Here is a 26,522-nt window from a genome sequence, read left to right on the forward strand (position 1 = left end):
ACTGTAGGCGGTTTTCTTGTGAGAGCCAAGCAAAGTGAATCCTTCCAAGAATCTTTCCCTGACTTTACAGGGAGACTTGTAGTCCTTGACTTATGACCAAAACTGGGATCACAACATCCGTCACTAAGTGATACAGTCATTAAGTATTTTAGGAGCTTTTTGTGAGGGTCATTAAGTGAATCGTGCAATCGGTAAGTGTCCCTTGGCTTCCCCCATTGACTTTGCTTTTCGGAAAATTCTCAAGGAAGGTCACAAATGGAGACCGATGTAAGAATGAGATCAATCATAAGTTACTTTTTTCAGTGAGAACAAACCTCCCCTCTCTTGTAGCACTGATGAGGTTACCTACCTGGGTAATGAAATGTCTGCAAGAAAACAACCAAGCTCAGAGAGTACCAAAGACCCCACACTTCTCCTCCTCCTCCTGTCCTCCCGTCCTCCCTTCTTCCCTTCCTTCCTTCCTCCCTCCCTTCCTCCTCTTCTTCTTCCTCTTTCCCCCCTCCTCCTCCAAGTCTTCTTCTCCATCATCATCATTCCTCCTGCTCTCCTTCTGCTCCCAGCAAACGCCACTCCTTTCTTGCACTGATAATGTTACTTAGTTGGGTCATGAAACGTCTGCAAGAAGAATCGAAGCTTTCAGTACCAAGGATACTATAATTATTCTCCTCCTCCTTCTCGTGATGATGTTACCTAGCTGGGTAATGAAACATCCACATGAAAACCACCAAGTTCAGAGAGCACCAATCACCCCACGGATTAAATTTTGGTGGACTCCCTTTGGAGAAGGAGGGGGGTGCACTCCTCTGGGAATGGCCTCTGCACTGACAGTGAGCTCGCCTGCAACTTCCACGCAAAGTCTTCCATGCAAATTGAGCTGCCCCTTGCACCACCCAGCCCAAGAGGTCCCTGCCTCCCTCCTGCGCCGTCCAGGCATTGGTACCCGCCAGTGCCCAGCAGTCAGCCTGCCAGCTGGCCAGAGAGCTGGCAAGGGCAGGAGGGCGGACTCCTCCTTCCTTCTCATCCTCCTCCCTCCCTCCCTCCCTCCCTCCTTCCCTTCCCTTCCCTTCCCTTCCCTTCCCTTCCCTTCCCTTCCCTTCCTTCCTTCCTTCCTTCCTTCCTTCCTTCCTTTCCTTTCTTTTTTCCTTCCTTTCCTCCCTCTCTCTTTCTTTCTCTCCCTCCCTCTCCCTCTCTCTCTCTTTCTTTCTTTCCTTCTCTCCCTCTCCCTTCTTTCCTTCCTTTCCTTTTTTTCCTTCCTTTCCTCCCTCTCTCTTTCTTTCTCTCCCTCCCTCTCTCTCTTTCTTTCCTTCTCTCCCTCTCCCTTCTTTCCTTCCTTTCCTTTTTTTCCTTCCTTTCCTCCCTCTCTCTTTCTTTCTCTCCCTCCCTCTCCCTCTCTCTCTCTCTTTCTTTCTTTCCTTCTCTCCCTCTCCCTTCCTTCCTTCCACTTCCTTTCACCTCTTCCTTCCTTCCTTCCTTCCTTCCTTCTTCCTTCCTTCCTTCCTTCCTTCCTTCCTTCCTTCCTTCCTTCCTTCCTTCCTTCCTTCCTTCCCTTTCTTTCTCTTTTTTTTCTTCCTTTCCTCCCTCCCTCCCTCCCTCTTTCCTTCTTTCTTTTCTCTCTCTCTCTCTCTTCTTTCTTTATTTCTCTCCCTCCCTCCCTCTCTCTTTCTCTTTCTTTCCTTCTCTCTCTCTCTCTCCCTTCCTTCCCTTTCTTTCTCTCTTTTCCTTCCTTTCCTCCCTCCCTCCCTCCCTCCCTCTTTCTTTCTTTTTTTCTTTGTTTCTTTCTCTCTCTTCTTTCTTTCTCTCTTTCTCCCTCTCTCTTCCTTCCTTCCTTCCTTCCATTACTGATGTCGTTACCTAGCTGGGTCATGAAATATCTGCAGGAAAACCCCCAAGCTCAGAGAGCACCAAGGACCCCACACTCCTCCTCCTCCTCCTCCCTTCTATCACCGATGATGTTACCCAACCTGGCAGCCAGAGAGCTGGCAGGAGCGGGAGAGCGGACTCCTCCTCCTCCTCCTCGTGAGCTCAGAGCTGGCCTGGGCAGCCGTTGCACAGGCAGCCCCGGGGACGCCCTCCAACTTTGCAAAGAGCACCAGGTCTGGGAAGGCAGCGCAGCAGCGAGGCGCATCACCTGGACAGCGGGCGGGAACCCCTCTCTTCCCCCGAGCGATGGGCGCCTAGGCTGGGCAGCGGCAGCAGGAACCGCACCATGGCCATCAACGCGGACGCGCAGCTGGAGAAGGCGCTGGCCGGCTCTCCGCCGCCGCCCGCCGCCTCCTCCTCCTCTTCCCCGCAGGAGACGGAGCAGCTGCTGCGGAGCGGCCCGCCGTCCCCCAAGCCCTGCCCGGCCGAGGACGGGGCGGCGGCTGCCGTCGGGGCGGCGGCGATGGAGCCCAACGGGCACGGCCTGCTCTACAGGGCCGGTTCGGAGGGGCCGCTGGAGGCCACCTCGCTCTCCCCGTCGCGGCTCAGCCTGGGGCGCGCCTCGTCCACCGCCACCACCTCCAACCTCCCCGAAGCCGGCCGCTCTCCGGATTACCTGCCTCTGGCCATCTTCTCTTGCTTTTGCCCCATCTGGCCGGTCAACATCCTGGCCTTGGTCTTCTCCATCATGGTAAGTGGGAAAGGGGGGGATTTAAACCTAAATCTTGAGGACTAGAAATTTTTTTTTTCAGGTTTAATTCGGGCGCTCTGATTTAGGAGGTCGTCGCCTCTGGGCGAAAGGGTCGCCCAGAATTAATTCAGAAAGAAGGGGGAAAAAATTGCTAAGCGTAGGCGGCGCGCGCCCAGGGCGCACGGGCCACCGCCCCGCCAGCATCCCCTTGCGTGCGCCCTGGGCGCATCGGGAGCCGCCGCTGCTCTTCCCGGGATCCGGACAGGTGGAAGGCAGACAGGTGGGATCTAGGAGAAGTTGGATGGGTTCAAGAAGGGCGGGGTCCCTTGAGGAGGACCGCAGAGAGCCCCTTCCCCAACCAGCCAGCCTTCTGAAGCAGGCTCGGCTTGGAGAGCGGGGTACCCCACTACCTCTCCAAACCTTCCCAAAAGCGCAGCGTTAAAGTCGGCGGGTTATAAAACGGGCTGGGAGATCCAGTTAGTAGCGGAGGCGAAATCCGGGGGCTGTGGGGGAGAGGATGTGACTCGACCCTTCGAACTAAACCTTTTTTAAAAGCAGAAGTTGCCAAAACAGCCAAGTTTTCCTAAGGCAGCGCTGGTGAGAGAGAGGCTCAAAGGAGCTTTGAGTGGCAGCTTCATCCCTGGAGGCTTTTCAAGAAGAGACTGGGCTGCCACCGGTCAGACATGGTGTAGGCAGTTGTCTCCTGCTTGGGGGGGTGGACTAGATGACCTACCAGGTCCCTTCCAACTCTGTTCATCTTTTAAAAGGGAGAGCCCGGTTAGGGGGCCCCCTCCATTCAGGCAAAACTCTTTGAGATAATCGGAAAGCGAGATTCTTTTCAAAAAGGCAGAGAGATGAAAATATCTCTTTAAAATCTTCAACTTCTTCCCGGCAGGAGAGGTTGAGGAAATAAAAGAGGGTGGGGGAGGAGGGGTTGGCTTTTATTCTGGAGAAATGTGATGGGCTTTCCGCTGATTGATTTCAAATAATGTGATAGATAACTTCCATTTCTGCCGATTTTGCGGTTTTGGGGAAAAGAAAAGAGGGAGAAGGAGAGGGAGGGGGGAGAGAGGGGGAGGGAGAGGGAATGAGAGAGTGAGAGAGAGAGGGGGAGAAGAAGAGGGAGGGAGGGAGAGGGGGGAGGGGGGAGAGGGAGATTAGGGGGAGGGGGCAGAGTGAGAGAGGGGGGAGGAGGAGAGAGAGGGGAGAGAGGGAGGGAGAGAGATAGGGGAGAGAGGGAGAGGGGAGAAAGGGGGAGAGGAGGGGAGAGGGAGAGAGAGAGAGGGAGAGGGTAATTGGGATTAATTGGGATTTTAAATTTTATATTTATTTATTTTATTTATTTATTTATTTTATTTCTATATCGCCCTTCTCCCGAACGACTCAGGGCGGTGTACAGCCTAATTAAAAACACAAAGACAGACAAAATTTAAAAATAATTGAAATTATTAAATAATAGGCCCAATTTATAAAACCCCAAATTTAAAATCCCATTTAAAACCAATTAAAATCTTTACATTGATAGCCCAGCCTGGCGGAACAAACATGGTTTTGAGGGCACAGCGAAACACACGGAGTTATAGACTTGGGGGTTTTAAATTGGGAAGCCAATGATTTAATTCTTTTTAATTATCTTAACTTTTGTATTGTATGTATTTTTAATTTTGGCTGTTCACTGCCCGGAGTCCCTTCTGGGAGAAGGGCGGTGTACAAATTAAATAAATAAATAAATAAATAAGGGTGAGAGAGGGGAGAGAGGGGGAGAGGGGGAGGGGGAGAGGGAGAGGGAGAAAGGGGGAGAGGGAGGGAGAGGGGGGATTCACTTAGAAAGCTGCCAGATCTGCCCAACTACAGCTGGGAATTGAGTAGTGAGGACAGAATTAGAAAACCTCCCTTAGAATTAAGGCAGTTCAACTCCAGAACTTCTCGGCTCCCTCCAGCAAATTTAACCAGGTCAATGGAAAGAATCCAGCTCATTATTCTGATGATGATTATATATTAAGCTAAGCATGCTTGCCTAACCATGGTTTTTTTTTGTTTTATTTATTTTATTTTTTTGGTGGCTTGTCAGGTTGTGCAAACTCAGCCTCTTTTCTTCTGTTTGCCCTTCAGCAATCTTTGCATGAATCTGGAAAAAATAGGTTAAAGTCATGAATTGGGCTAAACACGATGTGTGGATGAAGCTGTTAGGAAGATGCCCTGTTGAAATAAATCCTCAGGGGTATTCCTCCTAGGCATGTGCAGAGTGCTTTTTCCGGTTCAGCCGTCAGGCTGTACCCCTCGATCTGTTTTCTTTGCTTTGTTTCTCAAGTGGGGAGATGGATAGCAGGCAGGACAAAGAGGCAACGCCACCATACACAAAAGTGTGAGTTTGTCTGTGTGTTGCTCTTCGACACCCTGGAGGGCAGGATCCGAACCAGGAACGTGTAGTAGATTCAGCTCACCAATAAAGGAAAATATTTGTAGCTCAGGGTTGTAATGTGAGCTCCTTGGTGCTCTCTGGGCTTGATTGTTTTCTTGTAGACATTTCATGACCCAGCTAAGTGACATCATCAGTGCTAGAAGGGTTAGTGCTAGAAGGTTTGCAGAGAGGAAGAGGAGGAGGAGGAGGAGGAGGAGGAGGAGGAAGAGGAAGAGGAGGAGGAGGAGGAAGAGGAGGAGGAGGAAGAGGAGGAGGAGGAAGAGGAAGAGGAGGAAGAGGAGGAGGAAGAGGAGGAGGAGGAGGAGGAGGAGGAGGAGGAGGAGGAGGAAGAAGAGGACTGTGGGGTCCTTGGTACGCTCTGAGCTTGGTTTTTTTCTTGCAGACGTTTCATTACCAAGCTAGTTAACATCATCAGTGCTCCTGTGATGATGCTACATAGTTTGGGAAATGAAACATCTACAAGAAGACAACCAAGCTCAGATATTAGGAGGAATTTTCTGGCGATAAGATCCAGTGGAACTAGCTGCCTCATGAAACTGTCTGTTCTCTTCCCTAGAGTAATTCAAACATAGAGCCCTCTTTCCGAAATGCCTTAGCATATTTTTGGGTTGAGATAGGTGATCTCTGGGGGCCCCTTCCAACTTTTATAACTCTGTAAATTTTAGGCAGCCTTCCTCCTGCTTCCCGGCAGCTTTGTGGACAAACACCTGTGTGTCATGTGCTTCAAGAGGATGATGCAGATACTACAATGCTCTGACAAAGCTCCGGTCAGTTTCAACAGTTGCCCTTATGAAAGACTGAAGATCTGCAGAACTTTGGCGAGAGAGAGGAGATCCGTATTCACACTCAGTAGCAGTCAGTTCCCCCGGCTGAAAAAAATTGCATGGTGTAAAAAATACTTTGCTCTCCTCCACAAGCTCAGTTCAGTTCCTAATTTTTTTTTTTTTAATTGGAGCATAAAGGACTCTGAATTTCGGAAGCGTGGAAGAGAAGGGACTCTTTCGGCCTGCTCCAGATGTGGCAGCTTTGCCTTTGACAAGGCCAGATGTTATCTTTTCGGAATGAAGCTCCATAAGGGAGCAAATCCGGCCTCCTGTATTCAGTGGTATTTTTTGATTGATGGATCACCCAAAGGCAGGACAAGAAGCAACGGATGGAAACTCATCAAGGAGAGAAGCAACCTAGAATTAAGGAGAAATGTCCTGACACTGTTGGAGCAATTGACCAGTGGAACAGCTGGCCACCAGAAGCTGTAGGTGCTTCATCACTAGAGGTTCTTAAGAAGAGACTGGACAACCATTTTTTCTGAAATAGTATAGTACTGAAATAGTATAGGGTCCAACCTCCTGCTTGAGGTTGGACTAGAAGACCTCTAAGGTCCCTTTTCCAACTCTATGATTCTCTTATTCTATACATGATAGCAGTCTTCCAATATTTGAGGGGCTGCCACCAAGAGGAGGGGGGCTCCACCCATTCTCCAAAGCACCCGAGGGCAGGTGAAGAAGCAATGGATGGAAACTAATCAAGGAGAGAAGCCACCTGGAACTAAGGAGGAATTTCCTGATAGTTAGAACGATTAACCAGTGGAACAGCTGGCCACTAGAAGCTGTGGGCGCTCCATCCCTGGAGGTTTTCAAGAAGAGACTGGATAGCCACTTGTCTCAAATGGTATAGGGTTTCCTGACTAAGCAGTGGGGTGGACTAGAAGACCTCCAAGGTCCCTTCTTCCAAGTCTGTTTTTTCTGTTACAACCAACGATTGCACTTCCCATCTCTTCGACACTTTTTAGGCGTCGAATCAAATGCCGAATGAAAACATTGAAACTGTCAATAAAGTTCTTCAATTTAAAAATAAAATCGAGATAAAACCAGGGTGGATTTGATTTAAATCGAGTCGATTTAAATCATGATTGATTTAAATCCCTAGTAAAAAGGCTTGATTTAAATCAACTAGATTTAAATCGTAATTGTTAAAGAGCAGCTGTCATCTCTGCTGCTCCTTTGACCCACCGTTGACTGACCGATCGTCCCAGTGTTGCAGAATATACAGCCTCCTGCTACATAACTAAGCTCCGTTTCATGCTGAATAAACTAAAATATTTATGTATCTTAAATAGAAAACTATCTTAACGATAGATTTTTACCCCAAAAGTTTTTTATTAAAATAAATTCGATAAAAATAAAAAAAATCCGATTTAAATAAAAAAAATCAGATTTTTTTGATTTTTTTTTAAAAAAATCATTGATTTTTATCCACCCTGGATAAAACTAAGCAGGATGGAAAGGCAGGGAGCTAAGGATATTGAGCATATCCAGGTCAAATTCCTCCTGTCCTCCCAAGACCCTGTTCTTCCGCCAGGCCGGGCTATCAACATAACAATTTTAAATTGGGTTTTAAAATTCTGGGATTTTAAAATTCAGCCAAATTTATTTAATAATTTTAAACCATTTTAACTGATGTTGCTTTGTGTTTTTAATAGGCTGTACACCGCCCTGAGTCCTTTGGGAGAAGGGCGGTATAGAAATAAAATTATTATTATTATTATTATTATTATTATTATTATTATTATTATTATTATTATTATTATTATTATTTAATCTTTAGTGAGATTCACAGCCTTTGAGGCTGGTTAATAGCTCAGCAGCTCGAGTCCTAACCAAGGACCTAGGAATTGTTAAGGTATCGTCGGAAGATGTAAGCTGTTCCGAGTAAGGTGGTTTTTTTTTTTATTATTATTATTATTATTATTATTATTATTATTATTATTATTATTATTATTAAGATTTGCAATGGGGGTCTGTTTGTCAGCATTGTAAGCTGCCCCACCTCTGCCTGCCTCCAATGCAAAGACAGAGCCTACTGTCTTTCTGGAGGGGACGCACAAAAAGGCGAGATCACACACACACACACACACACACACACACACACAACCCCACCCATTCAGGCCATTTTCAAAGGCAAAAGCAACGAAGATCCTTTTTGCATGACACCATTCACAACTGTCAACAAAAGTGGCAGATGTTATTCTGGAATAATGGCGAGCGAAGGGTGTGGCTCTTTGTGTGTGTGTGTGTAACACAGAGAGTGGGAGACGAAAGGGGAGATTATAGGGCTGAGAATGAAAAGACAAACTTAGCTAAATGGATTTCTGTGCTCTGCCGTTGATGATAAGGTTCCCAAACGGCCTTTGCATTTATTAATTGATTAAATAAATAAACAAAATAAATATTAATTGATGACGACGGCTCCTTCGCCCCTTATCCGGAAAGCAACTCACGACCAGGTGAAACATTGGTGAATAAATACGGAATAGCAATTATTTAAACATAAATAGACATCGTTGGTCGCCACGATGTAAAAAAAAAGATGTGGAGACTCTGGAAAGGGTGCAGGGAAGAGCAACGAAGAGGATTAAGGGACTGGAGGATGAAACATATAAAGAACGGTTGCTGGAATTGGGGATGTCTAGATTAGTGAACAGAAGGATTAGGGAGGACATGATAGCACCGTTCCAATATTTGAGGGGCTGCCAAAAAGAGGAGTTGGGGCTCCACCTATTCTCCAAAGCACCAGAAGGAAGAACAAGAAGCAACGGATGGAAACTCATCAAGGAGAGAAGCAACCTGGAATTAAGGAGAAAGTTCCTGACAGTTAGAAAAAGTTAATCAGTGGAACAGCTTGCCACTAGAAGTTGTGAATGCTCCAACACTGGAAGTTTTTAAGAAGAGGTTGGATAACCATTTGTCTGAAGTGGTGTAGGGTTTCCTGCCTGAGCAGGGGGTTGGACTAGAAGACCTCCAAGGTCCCTCTGCTATGCTATGCTATGCTATGCTATGCTATGCTATGCTATGCTATGCTATGCTATGCTATGCTATGCTATGGAAGGAAGGAAGGAAGGAAGGAAGGAAGGAAGGAAGGAAGGAAGGAAGGAAGGAAGGAAGGAAGGAAGGAAGGAAGGAAGGAGAAGGGACTGCAAGGGCAGGACAAGAAGCAACTTAGAACTAAGGAAGAATTTCCTGACAGTTGGAACAATTAATCCGTGGAACAGCTTGCCTCCAGAAGTTGTGAATTCTCCAACACTGGAAGTTTTTAAGAAGAGGTTGGATAACCATTTGTCCGAAGTCGTGTAGGGTTTCCTGCCTAAGCAGGGGGTTGGACTAGAAGACCTCCAAGGTCCCTTCCAACCCTGTGATTCTATTCCATTCTAAAGCAAACTCTAATACTAATGGCCCTAACACTGGCATTTCTAATGCTCGTTCTTTAATTGTGATTAATAATTCTAGTATAATTTGGATTATTGTTCACATCGCCTTAGTAAAAAAAATCAGAGCTCTGGTAACATCTTTTTTTAGGTCTTTTGATACAGATAGTCCTCAACTTACAATTATTCATTTAGTGACCGTTCGAATTTACAACGGCGCTGAAAAAAGTGACTTAGGATCATTGTTCACACTTATGACCGTTGCAGCACCACCGCGGTCATGTGGTCAAAATTCAGCCGCTTTGGCCACTGACTCGTATTTATGACGGTCGCAGTGAGCGTCCTGGAGTCAGGAGATCCCCTTTTGTGACCTCCTGACCAGCAAAGTCAAGGCGGGAGACAGATTCACTGAACGTCCGGGTTACTCGCTTAACGACCGCAATGATTCAACAACTGTGGCAAGAAAGGTTGTAAAATGGGGCAAAACTCACTGAACCAACGTCTCATTTGGCAAGAGAAATTTTGGATCACGTGACCCTGGGATGCCGCAGGTGTGAAAAACGGCAGCCGATGTAACTTTGAATGGTCACTAAATGAAGGACGGTTAAGTCGAGGACTTTCTGTATTACTTTTGTAGAACAGTTCCAAACAAAAGTCCGACGGAGGGAAAGTTATCCTGGGATTTCACAGCTTAGGCAGGGAGCCTGTGGTTTCCAATTTAAAACTAGCTAGTGGATGTGGAATTCCTAGTTTCAGGAAAAGGACCATAGAGGAGGAGGAGGAGGAGGAGGAGGAGGATGGGGAGGGGAGAGAGAGGAAGGGGAGGGGAGGGAGATGGGGAGGGCGAAGAGGAAGAGGAGGAGGAGGAGGAGGGGGAGGGGAGGAAGGGGAGGAGGGGGGAGGGGGAGGGAGATGGGGAGGGGAGGAAGAGGAGGAGGAAGAGGAGGAGGAGGAGGAGAAGGAGGAGGAGGGGGAGGGGAGGGAGAGGAAGGGGAGGAGGAGGGGGAGGGAGATGGGGAGGGGAGGAGAAGAGGAGGAGGAAGAGGAGGAGGAGAAGAAGGAGGAGGAAGAGGAGAAGGAGGAGAAGAAGGAGGAGGAGGGGGAGGGAAGGGGAGGGAGAGGAAGGGAAGGAGGAGGGGAGGGAGATGGGGAGGGGGAACAGGAAGAGGAGGAGGAGGAGGAGGAGGAGGAGGATGGGGAGGGGAGAGAGAGGAAGGGGAGGGGAGGGAGATGGGGAGGGCGAAGAGGAAGAGGAGGAGGAGGAGGAGGGGGAGGGGAGGAAGGGGAGGAGGGGGGAGGGGGAGGTAGATGGGGAGGGGAGGGGAAGAGGAGGAGGAAGAGGAGGAGGAGGAGGAGAAGGAGGAGGAAGAGGAGAAGGAGGAGAAGAAGGAGGAGGAGGGGGAGGGGAGGGAGAGGAAGGGGAGGAGGAGGGGGAGGGAGATGGGGAGGGGAGGAGAAGAGGAGGAGGAAGAGGAGGAGGAGAAGAAGGAGGAGGAAGAGGAGAAGGAGGAGAAGAAGGAGGAGGAGGAGGGGGAGGGAAGGGGAGGGAGAGGAAGGGAAGGAGGAGGGGGAGGGAGATGGGGAGGGGGAACAGGAAGAGGAAGAGGAGGAGGAGGAGGGGGAGATGGGGAGGGGAGGAGAAGAGGAGGAGGAAGAGGAGAAGGAGGAGAAGAAGGAGGAGGAGGGGGAGGGGGAAGAGGAAGAGGAAGAGGAAGAGGAAGTGGGGGAGGGAGGAGAGGAGGGGGAGGGAGAGGAAGGGGATGGGGAGGGGAGGAGGAAGAGGAAGAGAAGGAGGGGGAGGGGGAGAGGGCTGTGGGGTCCTTGGTGCTCTCTGATCTTGGTGGTTTTCTTGCAGACTTTTCATAACCCAACCATGTAACATCATTAGTGTAGAAGGGAGGGGGCTTGCAGGGAGGGGGTGGGGGGGTACTCTGAGGTTGGTTTTGTTCTTGCAGACATTTCATGACCCAACTAGGTAACATTATCAGTGTAAGAAAGGAGTGAAGTCTGCTGAGAGGAGGAGGAGGAATGATGGAGAAGACTTGAAGAAAAAGGAGAAGGGAGGAGGAAGAGAAAGGAAGAGGAAGAGGAGGGGGAGGAGGAGGAACGATGATGATGAAGAAGCCTTGAAGGAGAAGGAGAGGAGGGGGAGGAGGAGGACACTCTAAGATCTTGTACCCAGGCGTGGATTATGGGACCTGGGCCAGTGTGATCAATGACCTGCAGAGAGGCAGCCTGGGAGTTTGAGGATCCCACTGGGGAGCAGACCTTCACTGGCAGGGATCCATTTCAAGGGTTCTTGGGAGACGGAGGGAGGGCAGCGGTCAGAAAAGAGGCAGCTGAGCCCACAGAAGGAAAAAGGGGCCTGGCAAAGGTCCCCAAACAGACCCTCCCTCATTTCTTGGGCTGTAAGGTGGAGGGGAAGGATGCACTTCCAAACTTTTTTTTTATTTTAATTTAGATTTATATGCCGCCCTTCTCCGGAGACTCAGGGCGGCTTACAATGCGTTAAGCAATAGCCTTCATCCTTTTGTATATTTTATACAAAGTCAGCTTATTGCCCCCACAAACTGGGTCCTCATTTTACCCGCCTTAGAAAGGATGGAAGGCTGAGTCGACCTTGAGCCTGGCGAGATTCGAACTAGCAGTAATTGCAAGCAGCAGATGTTAATAACAGTGCTTTAGTCCACTGTACTACAGGCTCTTTGCGTTAAGCAATGGCCTTCATACTTTTGTATATTTATACAAAGTCAGCTTATTGCCCCCACAAACTGGGTCCTCAATTTACCCACCTTAGAAAGGATGGAAGGCTGAGTCAACCTTGAGCCTGGCGAGATTCGAACCTGCAGAAATTGCAGGCAGCTGGTCTTAATAACCAGTTTAATAACAAGGTGCCTTAGACCACTGTACTACCAAGACTTTTATTATCTAATTTGGAAATAAGGAGAATTTTTCTGAAAGTGAGAGCAATCAACCGATGGAAGAGAAGTTCCCTTCGGAAGTTGTGGGAGCTTCATCCCTGGAGGCTTCCAAGAAGAGACCGGACTGCCATTTGTCAAAAATGACGTAGGGACTCCTGCTTGGGTGGGGGGTTGGACTAGATGACCTCCAAGGTCCCTTCCAGCCTTAGGGTTCTATAATTCTAGAAAGAAAGAAGGAAGGAAGGAAAGAAAAAAGAAAGGAAAGAAAGAAAGATGAAAGAAAGAAATGAAGGAGGAAGGAAGGAAGGATAGTAGAATAATTGAGTTGGAAGGGAGCAGGAGACCCTACACCATTTCAGACAAAGGGCTGTCCAATCTCTTCTTAAAAACCTCCAGTGATGGAGGAGGAAGGAAGGAAGGAAGGAAGGAAGGAAGGAAGGAAGGAAGGAAGGGCAATGGATGGAAACTAATCAAGGAGGAAAGCAACCTGGAATTAAGGAGAAACTTCCTAACGGTGAGGACAATTAACCAGTGGAACAGCTGGCCACCAGATGTTGTGGGTTCTTCTGTTATCTGTTTGTCTGTCTGTCTGTCTCTCTATCTATCTGTTTATCTATCTATCTATCTATCTTATCTATCTAATCTATCTACCAGTATCTCTCTATCTCTCTATCTATCTCTCTCTCTATCTCTCTATCTATCTCTCTATCTATGTAATCTCTCTCTCTCTCTCTCTATGTAATGTAATCTAATCTCTCTCTCTCTATGTAATCTATCTATCTATCTAATCTAATCTATCTATCTATCTATCTATCTATCTATCTAATCTATCTATCTATCTTATCTATCTATCTTATCTATCTATCTTATCTATCTAATCTATCTACCAGTATCTCTCTATCTCTCTCTCTCTCTCTCTCTCTCTATCTCTCTATGTAATCTCTCTCTCTCTCTCTCTAATCTAATCTAATCTCTCTCTCTCTATGTAATCTATCTATCTATCTAATCTAATCTATCTATCTATCTATCTATCTATCTATCTATCTATCTATCTATCTATCTATCTATCTACCTACCTACCTAATCTAATCTATCTCTTTCTCTCTCTCTCTATCTTATCTATCTATCATCTCTCTATCTAATCTATCTATCTATCTATCTATCTATCTATCTATCTATCTATCTATGTAATCTCTCTATCTCTCTCTCTCTATCTAATCTAATCTAATCTAATCTCTCTCTCTCTCTCTCTCTATGTAATCTATCTATCTATGTAATCTATCTATCTATCTATCTATCTATCTTATCTATCTAATCTATCTACCAGTATCTCTCTATCTCTCTCTCTCTCTCTCTCTCTATCTATCTCTCTATGTAATCTCTCTCTCTCTCTCTCTAATCTAATCTAATCTCTCTCTCTCTATGTAATCTATCTATCTATCTAATCTAATCTAATCTATCTATCTATCTATCTATCTATCTATCTATCTATCTATCTATCTACCTACCTACCTAATCTAATCTATCTCTTTCTCTCTCTCTCTATCTTATCTATCTATCATCTCTCTATCTAATCTATCTATCTATCTATCTATCTATCTATCTATCTATCTATCTATGTAATCTCTCTATCTCTCTCTCTCTATCTAATCTAATCTAATCTAATCTCTCTCTCTCTCTCTCTCTATGTAATCTATCTATCTATGTAATCTATCTATCTATCTATCTATCTAATCTATCTATCTATCTATCTATCTATCTATCTATCTACCTACCTAATCTAATCTATCTCTTTCTCTCTCTCTCTATCTTATCTATCTATCATCTATCTATCTAATCTATCTATCTATCTATCTATCTATCTATCTATCTATCTATCTATCTATCTATCTATCTATCTATCTATCTATCTATCTATCTTCCTCCCTCTCTCTCCCTCATCATCAAACCGCCCCCTCCCTCCCAAGGGAGATCTTCAAAGATTCTTTTTATGGAACTTTCCCAGAAAGAAAGAACCGTCTCTGTTGGTCTGGATGACCTTGGAAGTCCCTCTCTTTCCCAAACTTTCCGTTTTCCCTCTCTTCTCTTCCCACCAGTCCAGGAACAGCAACCTCCAAGGGGACGTGGACGGAGCGCAGCGCCTGGGCCGTGTGGCCAGGTTCCTCAGCATCCTGTCCATCGTGCTGGGCTCGGCCATCATCATCATCTGTGCAGTAAATGCTGCAGGTAAGGAGACCTCCTTTCCCCCCACCCATAGGCCACACTTGGGGGGTTTGACTGAGTTTCCTTTCTATCAAAAGAGGCAGTTTGGGCTAGTGGTGAAGGCACCAGGCTAGGAAATGTGAGTTCTAGTCCCTCCTTAGGCTGGCTGGGTCACTTTGGGCCAATCACCAGGACACTGGGAGTTCTAGTCCCGCCTTAGGCATGAAAGCCGGCTGGGTGATTTTGAGCCAATCACCAGGAGACTGGGAGTTCTAGTCCCGCCTTAGGCATGAAAGCCAGCTGGGTGATTTTGAGCCAATCATCAGGAGACTGGGAGTTCTAGTCCCGCCTTAGGAATGAAAGCCAGCTGGGTGATTTTGAGCCAATCACCAGGAGACCGTGAGTTCTAGTCCCGCCTTAGACATGAAAGCCGGCTGGGTGATTTTGAGCCAATCACCAGGAGACCGTGAGTTCTAGTCCCACCTTAGGTATGAAAGCCGGCTGGGTGACTTTGAGCCAATCACCAGGAGACTGGGAGTTCTAGTCCTGCCTTAGGAATGAAAGCCAGCTGGGTGACTTTGGGCCAATCACCAGGAGACTGGGAGTTCTAGTCCCGCCTTAGGTATGCAAGCCAGCTGGGTGATTTTGAGCCAATCACCAGGAGACTGGGAGTTCTAGTCCCGCTTTAGGCATGAAAGCCAATTCAAAGCAGCGCTGGCTGGGGAATTCTGGGAGTTGAAGTCCACCCATCTTCAAGCTTCCAAAGTTGAGAAACATTGATCTAAACTATCTTAGGGGAAGAGAATTTGAGGGGGCTGCTGGATTCAGCCAAGGCCCCCCAGTTGCCTCCGAAGGAAAATCTGGATTCTTTTCACTTCAGGTAGTCCTCAGCTTACGACCACTATGGAGCCCCACATTTACGCCGTTAAGTGAGACATTTGTTAAGTGCGTTTGCTCCATTTTTCTGGCCACCGTTGTTGAAGCGAAACCCTGCAATTGTTAAATGAGTCACACCGTCGTTAAGCGAATCTGGTTTCTCCCCCCCTCCCCCATTGACTTTGCTCGTCAGAAGGCTGCAAAAGGGGGAATAAAGGGACCCCAGGATGCTACTATCGGCATAAATGTGAGTCCGTTGTCAAGAATCCGAATGTAAATTGTGTGACTGGGGATGCTGCAACGGTCATAAGTGTGAAAAACGGTCCTAAGTCCCTTTTTTCAGGGCCGTTGTAACTTTGAACAGTCACTAAACGAACCATTGTAAATCGAGTACAATCCCCTTAATGCAATTTTTTATTTTACTGATTTAATAACCTCTAAGTGAGGACAGGAAAGAACCAACCCAAATGTAAAAACTCCCAAGAGCTAAAAAAAATATCAATTTTTGGTGAAGTCATGTGGCTCAGTGGCTAAAATGCTGAGCTTGTCGATCAGAAAGGTTGGCGGTTCGAATCCCTCGTATACGGCTCCTGTGAGAGCAGGGGGTTGGACTAGATGACCTCTTAGGTCCCTTCCAGCTCTGTTACTGTTGCCACGGCACTGATTTATGACTGCTGTTCACACTTATGACCGTTGCCCCATCCTTGTGGCCACGTCATCAAAATCGAGACGCTTGGCAACCGGCATGTACTTAATGACGGTTTCAGTGTCCCCGGGGGTCACATCGCATGATCCCCCGTTGCGACCGTCTGAGCTGCAAAGTCCACGGGGGAAGCCCAGCTTCGCTTAACAACCGTGCGGCTCTCTTTACAACGGAAGTGATCCCCTTAACAACGGTGGCAACAACAAAAAAATCCTAAAATGCAGCCAGACTCCCTCAACAACTCTCTCGCTTGATGGAAATTTCAGGCCTCCGTTGCGGTCGTAAAGCGAGGAACGTCCTATAAGGGACTTTTCCTCGGACCAACCTGCCTTTCCTTTCTTTCTCTAGGGCTCTTTAAACGAAACTAGCACGGACGGAGGACGGCACAGCCGGATGTGAGCGTGCAAACTTGCACAGTTGGTGGGGACCTCTCCGTGGAGACTTCGGTGGCAGACAGATGTGACTTTTTCAGCCGGACAGCTGGCGCAGTGATGTATGTGTGTGTCCTTGCCTCGTCCCGTGGATTTTCGGAGCCCCACGGTTTCCATTTCCGGAGAAGACCGAGCGGTCAAAGCAGCGAGATCTTCTTCTGTCCATGGGGAGGAGGACATCTTGCCTAGCTGTTGAGTTGAGCCTCCTTTCAAGAGAAGGATTGCCCCCCTCCCCAGAAGCGAAGGAGACCCTCAGGATGAGGTTGGCACCTTCTTAAGAGAAACAAGGGCTGGTTTTTCTATATCGTGGACCACGATGTGGGGGTTTTCTACCGTTTCGACCCCCTCGATGGAAAAAATCAACCTCCTTCTTTACTGGGGAGAAGAACGAAGAACTTCTGAGTAGGGAAAACCCTATTGAGATCCTTCAAAGCATGCACGATGGACTTAATCCTCTCTTCTTCCTCTCCCGATGGATTCCACAAAGGATGGAAAACCCTGTTGGGAATGTTGTATTTTAGATTTTTTTAAAACACCCATTTGCACGCCGGTAGGAAAACCGTTGTTGGGGTTAACGTTGTTTTGCACCCAAATAAGAGCTGGTGGTTGCCTCCATCCACCTCGAAACATCTGTGTCCCTTCGCTTCTGTTTTGCCCGTCTTAAGTTCACCCAGGGTCCTTCGGGATCCGGCTGGGATATCAAATAATGGCACCCCATAATTATTTACGCAAAAAAAAAAAAAAAACTTTGCAAAAGAGCCCAGGGTGAGGTTGGATGCAGCAAAAGAAGGAGAGGTTTACCCAAAAAAAAAAGAGAGGAAATTTTGCAACAGCTCCGAAAGAATTGAACAATAAATTACGCCTAGCCACTGCCGATCTATTCTGTGAAATCCAAACCTAAGCCCCCTCCCCAAAATATTTGGAACCTGGGAAATTCATTTTGCAAAGAGAATTCATTTTGCAAAGAGAATTTATTTTGCAAAGAAGCAAAGAATCCGACTCACTTATTTTATATTTTAACTGCGGGGAGGGAGAGGGAAAAATAAAAAACCTTAGGTGGAGAATTAAACCGTAACGAAGACTTTTACGATATGGGCAAAACAGCTCCTTTGAAAAGTTACACAGGTTTGATTGTTGTTTGAGAAATCAAATTCCCTTCAGCGGAACAGCCCTTCGGGGACCAATTATTATACCTGCAAATCGAATTTATCCAGCTGGGTAGCTTTTAAACAAATCCCAAGATATCCCTCTCTTGGTTAAACCATAATTTCCCTGTAAATGTTTGGTTATCTGGGCTGCCACATCCTTCGTGTGCTGTTTTCTCGATTTTTCACACCCTCCTAATGTTCATTCTGAGCGTGGCATGGTCAGCATCTTTGGAAGGACTTAGAGATTATGCACGCTTTATGAAAATCTGGAAATACGACAGGAGACGAGAAGGGGGAAATAAGCAGATTCGGAGGCTCTTTGTTCTTTTAAGACTGCGCCCGTTTTGTAGACACAAATAATTTCCTGTTGGAGTCTACACAACCCAAATTTTTGCAAAGATAGCATGGAAATGAGGGGGCTTTGGTGGTCTCTGGGCTTGGCTGTTCTCTTGCAGAAGTTGCATGACCCAAAACTACGTAACATCAGCAGCACTACTGATGCTAGCACTGATGATGTTCCCTCGTTGGGTCATGAAACGTCTCCAAGAAAACTACCAACCTCAACACCAAGGTGGTCGTCCTCCTCCTCCTCCACCTCCTCCTCTTCCTCTTCCTCCTCTTCTTCCTCCTCCTCTTCCTCCTCTCCACAAACCCTCCTCCCTTCTAGCACTGATGATGTTCCCTAGTTGGGTCATGAAATGTCTACAAGAAAACCACCATCACTTAGAGACCCCACACTCTTCTTCCTCTTTTTCTTCCTCCTCCTCTTCCTCCTTCTCCCTCCAAACCCCCTTCCCTTCTAGCACTGATGATGTTCCCTAGTTGGGTCATGAAACGCCTGCAGGCAAACAACCAAGCCTAGAGAGCACTAAGGACCCCACAGTCGTCATCGTCTTCCTCTTCCTCCTCCCGTCTAGCACTGATCATGTTCCCTAGTTGGGTCATGAGACGTCTGCAAAGAAACCACCAGGCTCAGAGAGCACCAAGGACTCCACATTTCAACCCTGAGCTACAAATATGTCCCTTCATTGATAGCATGAAAATGTTCTTTCAAATCCTGAAGCTGGTTTGTGCAGAGAAATTGCACAACGAACTTCAAAGCAGTTGTTAAGGATGACCGACTAGAGATGGCAGAACGTGAAGAAAGGAAGCAAATCGGAAGTCAGAAAGAGAAAAACATGGAAATTGCCAAAGAAGGGAAGAAAATCCAAAGACAAGGAACAGCAGCATCAAAAGGGAGGAATATAAGGAGGAAAAATTCAGAGGGCTGCTGGAAGAGACAAGCAGGGGTAATACAGCAACATCTGTAAAGAGGCTTTTGACGGAAACCATCATTCGTGCGGATGTACGCTGGATAATTAAGAAGCCATTTGTCTGGAAGGGCGTATGGTCTCCTGCTTCAGCCAGCAGGCTGGACTAGAAGACCTCCAAGGTCCCTTCCACTCTGTTATTCTGCTATTCCTTCCTTCCTTCCTTCCTTCCTTCCTTCCTTCCTTCCTTCCTTCCTTCCTTCCTTCCTTCTTTCGCCATCATGGGAGGTTTTTAAGAAGAGGCTGGACTGCCACCTGTCTGAAATGGTACCATAGGGTCTCCTGTTTGAGCAAGGGGCTGGACTAGAAGACCTCCAAGGTCCCTTCCCAGACTGTTATTCCTTCCTTCCTTCCTTTCTTCTCTCCCTCCCTCTGTCTTCCTTCCTTTTCCTTCCCCCTCCTCCTTCTATTCCTCCCTCCCTCCCTCCCTTCCTCCCTCCCTCCCTTCCTTCCTTCCCTCCCTCCCTCTGTTTTCCTTCCTTTTCCTTCCCCCTCCTCCTTCCATCCCTCTCTTCCTTCCTTCCTTCCTTCCTTCTCTCCCTCCCTCCGTCTTCCTTCCTTTTCCTTCCCCCTCCTCCTTCCATCCCTCTCTTCCTTCCTTCCTTCCTTCCTTCCCTCCCTCCATCTGTCTTCCTTCCTTTTCCTTCCCCCTCTTCCTTCTACCCCTCTCTTCCTTCCTTCCTTTCTTCCTTCTTCCCTCCCTCCCTCCCTCCCTCCTCCCTTCTCCATCTCAAGGTTTTTAAGAAGAAATTGGACAGTCCTTTGTCTGAAATGGCATAGAGCAAAGGGTTGGACTAGAAGACCTCCAAGGTCCCTTCCAAGCCTGTTATTCTGTTGGAGAGAGGCGGGCACTTTATGTAGTTGCTACAGCTTGTAAGCCTTGGCTTTCCAAAGCTCCGAGTAGACCTTTTACGCTCATCCATCACCCAGACGCCAAGAAGCTGCATTGAGTCGCCGGAAGAGAAGTCTTGCCACTCAGTCCATTTGCGTGAGAGTGGATTACACCGGCTTTAGTGTCCAATAATACATTAGTAAGAAGTTTGCAGAAACGTCAGCCAATTCCTCCGTGCCGGCTCCCTCATTCGGATGGGAGAACGACGTCCAGCCTCGCCTGGAAAAATTACTCAGGAGTTTTGGCCGAACTGTTGACTCATCGGCGCAGAGGCTTGGGGCTACTACATAGTAATGCCTACTACGAGTTTACTACAGGTCATTCCTTCATTTGAAATAGTTCATCTATCGACGGTTGAAAGTTACAACAACACTGAAAATAGTGACTTATGACTGTTTTCACACTTACACCCATTGCAGCCTCTCTACAGTCACGTGATCAAAATTCGGACGCTTGGCAACTGACTCGTATTTATGACGGTGGCAGTGCCCCCCCCCGGGGGTCATGTGATCCCCCTTTTTGTGACCTTCTGACAAGCAAGGAAGCCAGTTTCACTCAACAACCGGGTTACTAGCCACTGCAGCGCTTCATTTAACGACCATGGCAAGAAAGGACGTAAAACCAGGACGTAAAAGTTCACTTAACAACTGTTTCGCTTAGCAATGGAAACTTTGCCCTGTGGTTGTAAGTCGAGGACTCCTGTTGAATCCCAGCTGCCTTTTGAGCCTTTTGCTACGTCCAATCAGATGCGCCTTTGTTCACCGTCATGATATTGGATGTAGATCTTCCAAGATTCAAATATGCAGACAAAACCATTTGGAAAATATTCTCCAGGATTAGCTGCAACCTTCCTTACATTCGGCTTGCTTTATTCTACAGGAAGTCCTCGACTTATTCATGTTTACTACTGCTTTCCGGCAAAAAAATCATCCCGTAGTGAACGATGGGTTCACACTTTACGACTGCCACATTCCACTTAAAGACCTTTGCAAAAAAAAAAAAAACAGGTTATAAAATTTAATGTCCCATGATGATTTTACAACTGTAGTGGCCAGGCTCAATTACAGTCGTATGTCAAGGACTTCCTGGAATGCCGGCGAATCTTGGAAACTAAACCGAGGCAGGCATGGATAGGTCTGGAGCCCATCCAGATGTTGAGATCCAGAAAGTGGGCCACAGAAAATGAAGACGGGACAGACCACGAGTATCCTGCACAATGTGGATAATTCCTGATGATCACAGTTTGATTTCAGGAAGATTTAAATTTTAATTTTTTTTTGTACCAGGAAATGCTGGAAATACTCTACCTAGGACCGTTTTTTTCAATACTCGTTGCAAGACGATTTTACAGCTGACTTGATATATTGCAAGGGTGGCTAATCTTAGCAACTTTAAGACCTGTGGACTTCAACTCCCAGAATTCCCCAGCCAGCATGCTTTTAAGAGGGATGGACTTCAACTCAGCATGCTGGCTGGGGAATTCTGGGAGTTGAAGTCCTCCCATCTTAAAACAAGCTGGCTGGGGAATTCTGGGAATTGAAGTCCTCCCATCTTAAAACAAGCTGGCTAAGGAATCCTGGGAATTGAAGTCCTCCCATCTTAAAACAAGCTGGCTGGGGAATTCTGGGAGTTGAAGTCCTCCCATCTTAAAACAAGCTGGCTAAGGAATCCTGGGAAATGAAGTCCTCCCATTTAAAACAAGCTGGCTGGGGAATTCTGGGAGTTGAAGTCCTCCCATCTTAAAACAAGCTGGCTGGGGAATTCTGGGAATTGAAGTCCTCCCATCTTAAAACAAGCTGGCTGGGGAATTCTGGGAATTGAAGTCCACAGGTCTTACAGTTGCCATGGCTGGACACCCCTAATGTATTTCATCGAGAGGGACTTTGAGATTAATCAAATGTTAATTTCATTAGCAGAGGCAACCTCACCGTTCACCTCTTCCCATCCCTGCATCTTCCCTTTGCTCAGGGTTCAAACCTCGTGTACTGGATACAGTCCGTCTCATTTGGAGGCATTGCATGCATTTTCTTGACCCTTCATGGGGATCTGGTCAGAAAAGTCAAGATGGCCGCCATCACCATAGGAACAAAACACCTCCTGTTTTTACATGCCTCAGATATGTAATTGCACCTAAGCAATGGAGCTGTGAGAGGCTGGATTGCACTAGCGTGGGCGCCATTTTGACTTTTTTGACCTTAGACCCCTGTGTTTGAGGAGCTGCGACTGCAGCGTCCTCCCCAGTTCCAGAAACCTTGCAGCCAATTTGATTTTTGTCATTTAGGATGACAAAAACGGTGTGGGTGTGGGTGTGTTAATGATGAGAGAGACTTTCCTGGGGACAAAATGGGTTTTGTGTCTTCCATTTTTTGCAAGAGATCATGTTGTGTTTTTGTTTTTTCCTTTATTTTTCTTGGCATGATGGGGAATAAAATAAAAAATTTAAGAAAAAAAAACACCACCAAAAATTGATTTTTTGCTTGAGTTTGTATCGGTGTCCATACTGGGCCCAAAATAAAATAAACGACAGAAATAAACGGGGAAAAAATTATCCTGAGGTAAAAATGGTCGGCCTACAACTTTTATAAACCAACAAACCAACATTTCAAACTCCTAGACACCTGATTTGTTTTATTCTCAGACATTGCCTTTCCTTAAGGTTAGAATATAAAATCCTAGGGCTGGAAGGGACCTTAGAGGTCTTCTAGTCCAACCCCCTGCCCATGACAGGAGATCTTATACAGACCTAAAAAACGTTCCTTTAGTGACCGCTCAAAGTTACGACGGCACTGAAAAAAGTGACTTAGGACCGTTTTTCACACTTATGACCATGGCAGCAGTATCATCCCCGTGGTCGTGATCGGAAGCGTGGCAACGGACTCACATTTATGACGGTCGTAGTGTCCCGGGCTCACGCGATTCCCTTTTGTGACGAGCAATGTCACTGAGGAAAGCCCGATTCACTTAACAACCGCATAATTCATTTAACAACACATTTACAACGGTTGTAGTGTCCCGGAGTCACACGATCCCCTTTTGCGATGAGCAACATCAATGGGGAAAGCCCGATTCACTTAACGACCACATAATTCATTTAACAACTGCGGAGCATCACTCACAACGGTGGCAAAGAAGGGTCGTAAAACGGGGCAAAACTCACCTAACAAGTGCCTCACTTAGGAACGGAAATTTTGGGCTCGCCTCTGGCCGTAAATCGAGGACACCCTGTGCCATCTCCATCAAATGGTTGTTCAATCTATTCTATTATTCATTGTTTTATTTATTTATTTTCTCCCTCCTGAATTGTATTTCCCTGATGTTGAGGTGCATTTTCACTGCCTGGGATTTTCCAGGTGCTACAAACCACAATTGGAGAAGCTGCAGTTTCCACACAGGGGAGGAAAAAAAATAAATAAAACAGAGTCAAGCAGCCTGTAGAGGCATTTAAAACAAAATTTAATACAAAGTTTAAAAATTTATATATATCTATATCTATATATATATTTATTTTATTCTCTTTTCGTAGGTCTTTATGTGTATTTTTCTCTCAGCCAGGTTTTTCCTACGTAAATCAAGATCTTTATAAAGATCTTGATTTAAGTAGGAAAAACCTGGCTGAAAGAAAAATATCTATATATATCTCTATCATCTATCTATCTATCTATCTATCTATCTATCTATCTATCTATCTATCTAATTTATTTTTTGCTGATAAAGAAATAAAGGGAGACTAGTATAGATCTATTTCAAGCTATTTAGCTCTCATCAGCTAGCCATACCCTTACTTGGATTTGAACTTGGGCTGCCTACATGTATATGCCTATATGCCTCTCTCCATATATATATGGAGAGAGAGAGAGAGAGAGAGAGAGAGAGAGAGAGAGAGAGAGAGACTCCCTCCCACCTTCTCTGACTTACATTTAGACTTGACACCCTTTACCTAAAAGTTCAGCCATGCTGGCATCCACCCCTTGCACCTCAGAGCAAGATTTTTTGCAGAAGACTCCCGAGATGCTGCTGCTAGTTGGGGCAAAAGCAGTGAGGAGGGTCATGGTGTAAGGGGTTGGGGGTTGGCAAATCCACTTGGTATTCCCCCCTCCCCACCCCAAGCGAAGACACCATCTAGGTCAGAGGTCTTAAAGACCTCTGATCTAAGTTGTCTGGCTGGGTTTCCAAATCCCACCTTGTGAATCAACCATGATTGATGGTTAAGTGGCTTGTAAAGGGTCCTTGGCGCTCTCTGAGCTGGGTGGTCTTCTTGAAGACATTTCACTACCCAACTAGATAACATCATCAGTACTAGAAAGCGGGTGGGAGAGTGGAGTGGAGGAAGAGGAGGCCAACTGTGGGGTCCTTGGTGCTTTATAAGCTTGGTTGTTTTCTAGAAAGGAGAGTGGGGTTTGCTCTCTGTTTATACACAAGTGACTTGCCCTGTTAGTGATGGAGGGAACATGATTTCTTCTTGGTAATTAAATAAAAAGGAACCCCCCTCTGCCTTCTAGCACTGATGATGTTCCCTAGTTGGGTCACGAAACGTCTGCAAGAAAACCACCAAGCTCAGAGAGCACCAAGGACCCTAGAGTCCTCCTCTCCTTCCTCTTATTCCTCTTCCTCTTCTTCCTTTCTGCTTTTTTCTGCTTTTTTACACCACTCCCTTCTAGCATTGATGATGTTCCCTAGCTGGGTAATGAAATGTCTACAAGAACATAACTAAACTCAGGGAGTTCCAAGGACCCCATAGTTGTTGTCCTTGTCCTCCTCCTCCTCCTCCTCCTCCTCCTCCTCCCTGCAAACCCCACTCCCTTTCACTACTGATGATGTTCCCTAGTTGGGTCATGAAACGTCTACAAGGAAACCACCAAGTTCAGAGAGCACTAATTATTCCTCATTTCAATCCTGAGCTACAGATATTCTTATTGGTAAGAGGCTCTTTCAAGGAACCATACAGCAGAGTATAGATAGAGAATAACAGAGTTGGAAGGGCTCTTAGAGGTCTTCTAGTCCAACCGCTGCTCCAGCAAATTAGGATTCTCTCTCTCTCTCTCACACACACACACACACACTGTACTCCTTGCACTAACCCATGCGGCTTCCTTTGATCTTGGCTTCCAAGTTGGGTGATGCCAGCCCAATGCAGGCTTACCCAGCCGCCAACCCTGATAAAAAAGCCTTGGTAGTACAGTGGTCTAAAGCACCCTGTTATTAAGACCAGCTGCCTGCAATTACTGCAAGTTCGAATCTCCCCAGGCTCAAGGTTGACTCAGCCTTCCATCCTTTCTAAGGTAGGTAAAATGAGGATCCAGTTTGTGGGGGCAATAAGCTGACTTTGTATAAATATAAAAAAGAATGAAGGCTGTTGCTTAATGCATTGCAAGCCGCCCTGAGTCTTCGGAGAAGGGCGGCATATAAATTAAAGCAAAATAATAAATAAATAAATAAATAAATAAATAAATAAATAAATAAATAAATAAATAAAATAAAAGCAAGCTTATGCAGTTCAATGTAGCCAGCTTCGACCGTCCGTCCCCCTCCCAAGAAATGCAACACTTCTCCTGAGTAAGCAGCATAATCTATCAGGGGATGGATGAGATTGGGGGGGGGTGGACGGGACACTTGGCCAGAGTCCCAATGGTTTCTTTCTGCCGAATGAGAAAATTCAGCAAGCAAGCCAGTTTTTGAATTATTGCAGCAACCGGATGAAGATCCGTGGGGGTGTGGGCTTCCACGCCCTGCTCCGGCCTCTTGGCTCGTGGTCAGTTCCTCCATCAGCAGAAATAGTGGAGAGAGAGAGGGAGGGAGGGAGGGAGGGGAAGAGAGAGAGAGAGAGAGATTACGCAGGTAACCATCCATGCATGCATGCATACAGCAAATCCAAAGATGATGTATTTTCCCACATCTGCAGATGGATAGAATGCTAGGGCTGGGAGGGACCTTGGAGGTCTTCTAGTCCAACCTTCTTCTCAAAGCAGGAATCTCACACCATCCTAGTTAAATGGCTGTCCGAGCTCTTCTTAAGAACCTCCATTGATGGAGCACCCACAACTTCTGGAGGCAAGCAGTTCCACTGGTTAATTGCCCTCACTGCATGAAAGTTTCTCCTTCATTTCAGGTTGCTTGAAGGGTTAATACCACTTTAAAACCACATGAAGTGTTAATACCATTTTATAAGGCCTTGGTAAGGCCACAATTGGAATCCTGCATTCAGTTTTGGTCGCCACGATATAAAAAAGATGTGGAGACTCTGGAAAGAGTGCAGAGAAGAGCAAGAAAGAGGATTAGGGGACTGGAGGCTAAAACACATGAAAAATGGTTGCAGGAACTGGGTATGTCTAGTTTAATGAAAAGGACCAGGGGAGACATGATAGCAGTGTTCCAATATCTCAGGGGTTGCCCCAAAGAAGATTTGGGGGTCAAGCTATTCTCCAAGGGACCTGAAGGCCAGACAAGGAACAATGGATGGAAACTAGAAGCAACCTAGAGAAGTAAGGAGAAATTTCCTGACAGTGAGGACAATTAATCAGCGGAACAGCTTGCCACTAGAAGTTCTGAATGCTCCAACACTGGAAATTTTTAAGGAGATTGGGCAACCATTTGTCTGAAGTGGTGTAGGATTTCCTGCCTAAGCAAGGGGTTGGACTAGAAGACCTCCAAGGTCCCTTCCAACTCTGTTATTCTATTCTATTCTATTCTATTCTATTCTATTCTATTCTATTCTATTCTATTCTATTCTATTCTATTCCTTATTTCTACTCTACTCTACTCTACTCTACTCTACTCTACTCTACTCTACTCTACTCTACTCTACTCT

The 26,522-nt window shown here is 46.4% G+C and overlaps 1 protein-coding gene across 1 annotated transcript; it reads left to right on the forward strand.

Annotated features, from left to right (window-relative positions):
• The first annotated feature begins 1,780 nt into the window (after positions 1–1,780).
• On the forward strand, positions 1,781–22,170 carry TRARG1 (trafficking regulator of GLUT4 (SLC2A4) 1). Its single transcript, XM_087883482.1, has 3 exons — positions 1,781–2,611; positions 14,252–14,381; positions 16,285–22,170. The coding sequence occupies exons 1-3, from the start codon at positions 2,207–2,209 to the stop codon at positions 16,302–16,304; spliced, it is 555 nt and encodes a 184-aa protein (XP_087739608.1). The 5' UTR covers positions 1,781–2,206; the 3' UTR covers positions 16,305–22,170.
• The last annotated feature ends 4,352 nt before the right edge of the window (positions 22,171–26,522 follow it).

Source organism: Pantherophis guttatus, chromosome 1 (genome assembly GCF_059756535.1).
Source record: "Pantherophis guttatus breed Tessera chromosome 1, ASM5975653v1, whole genome shotgun sequence".
NCBI classification, from domain to species: domain Eukaryota; kingdom Metazoa; phylum Chordata; class Lepidosauria; order Squamata; family Colubridae; genus Pantherophis; species Pantherophis guttatus.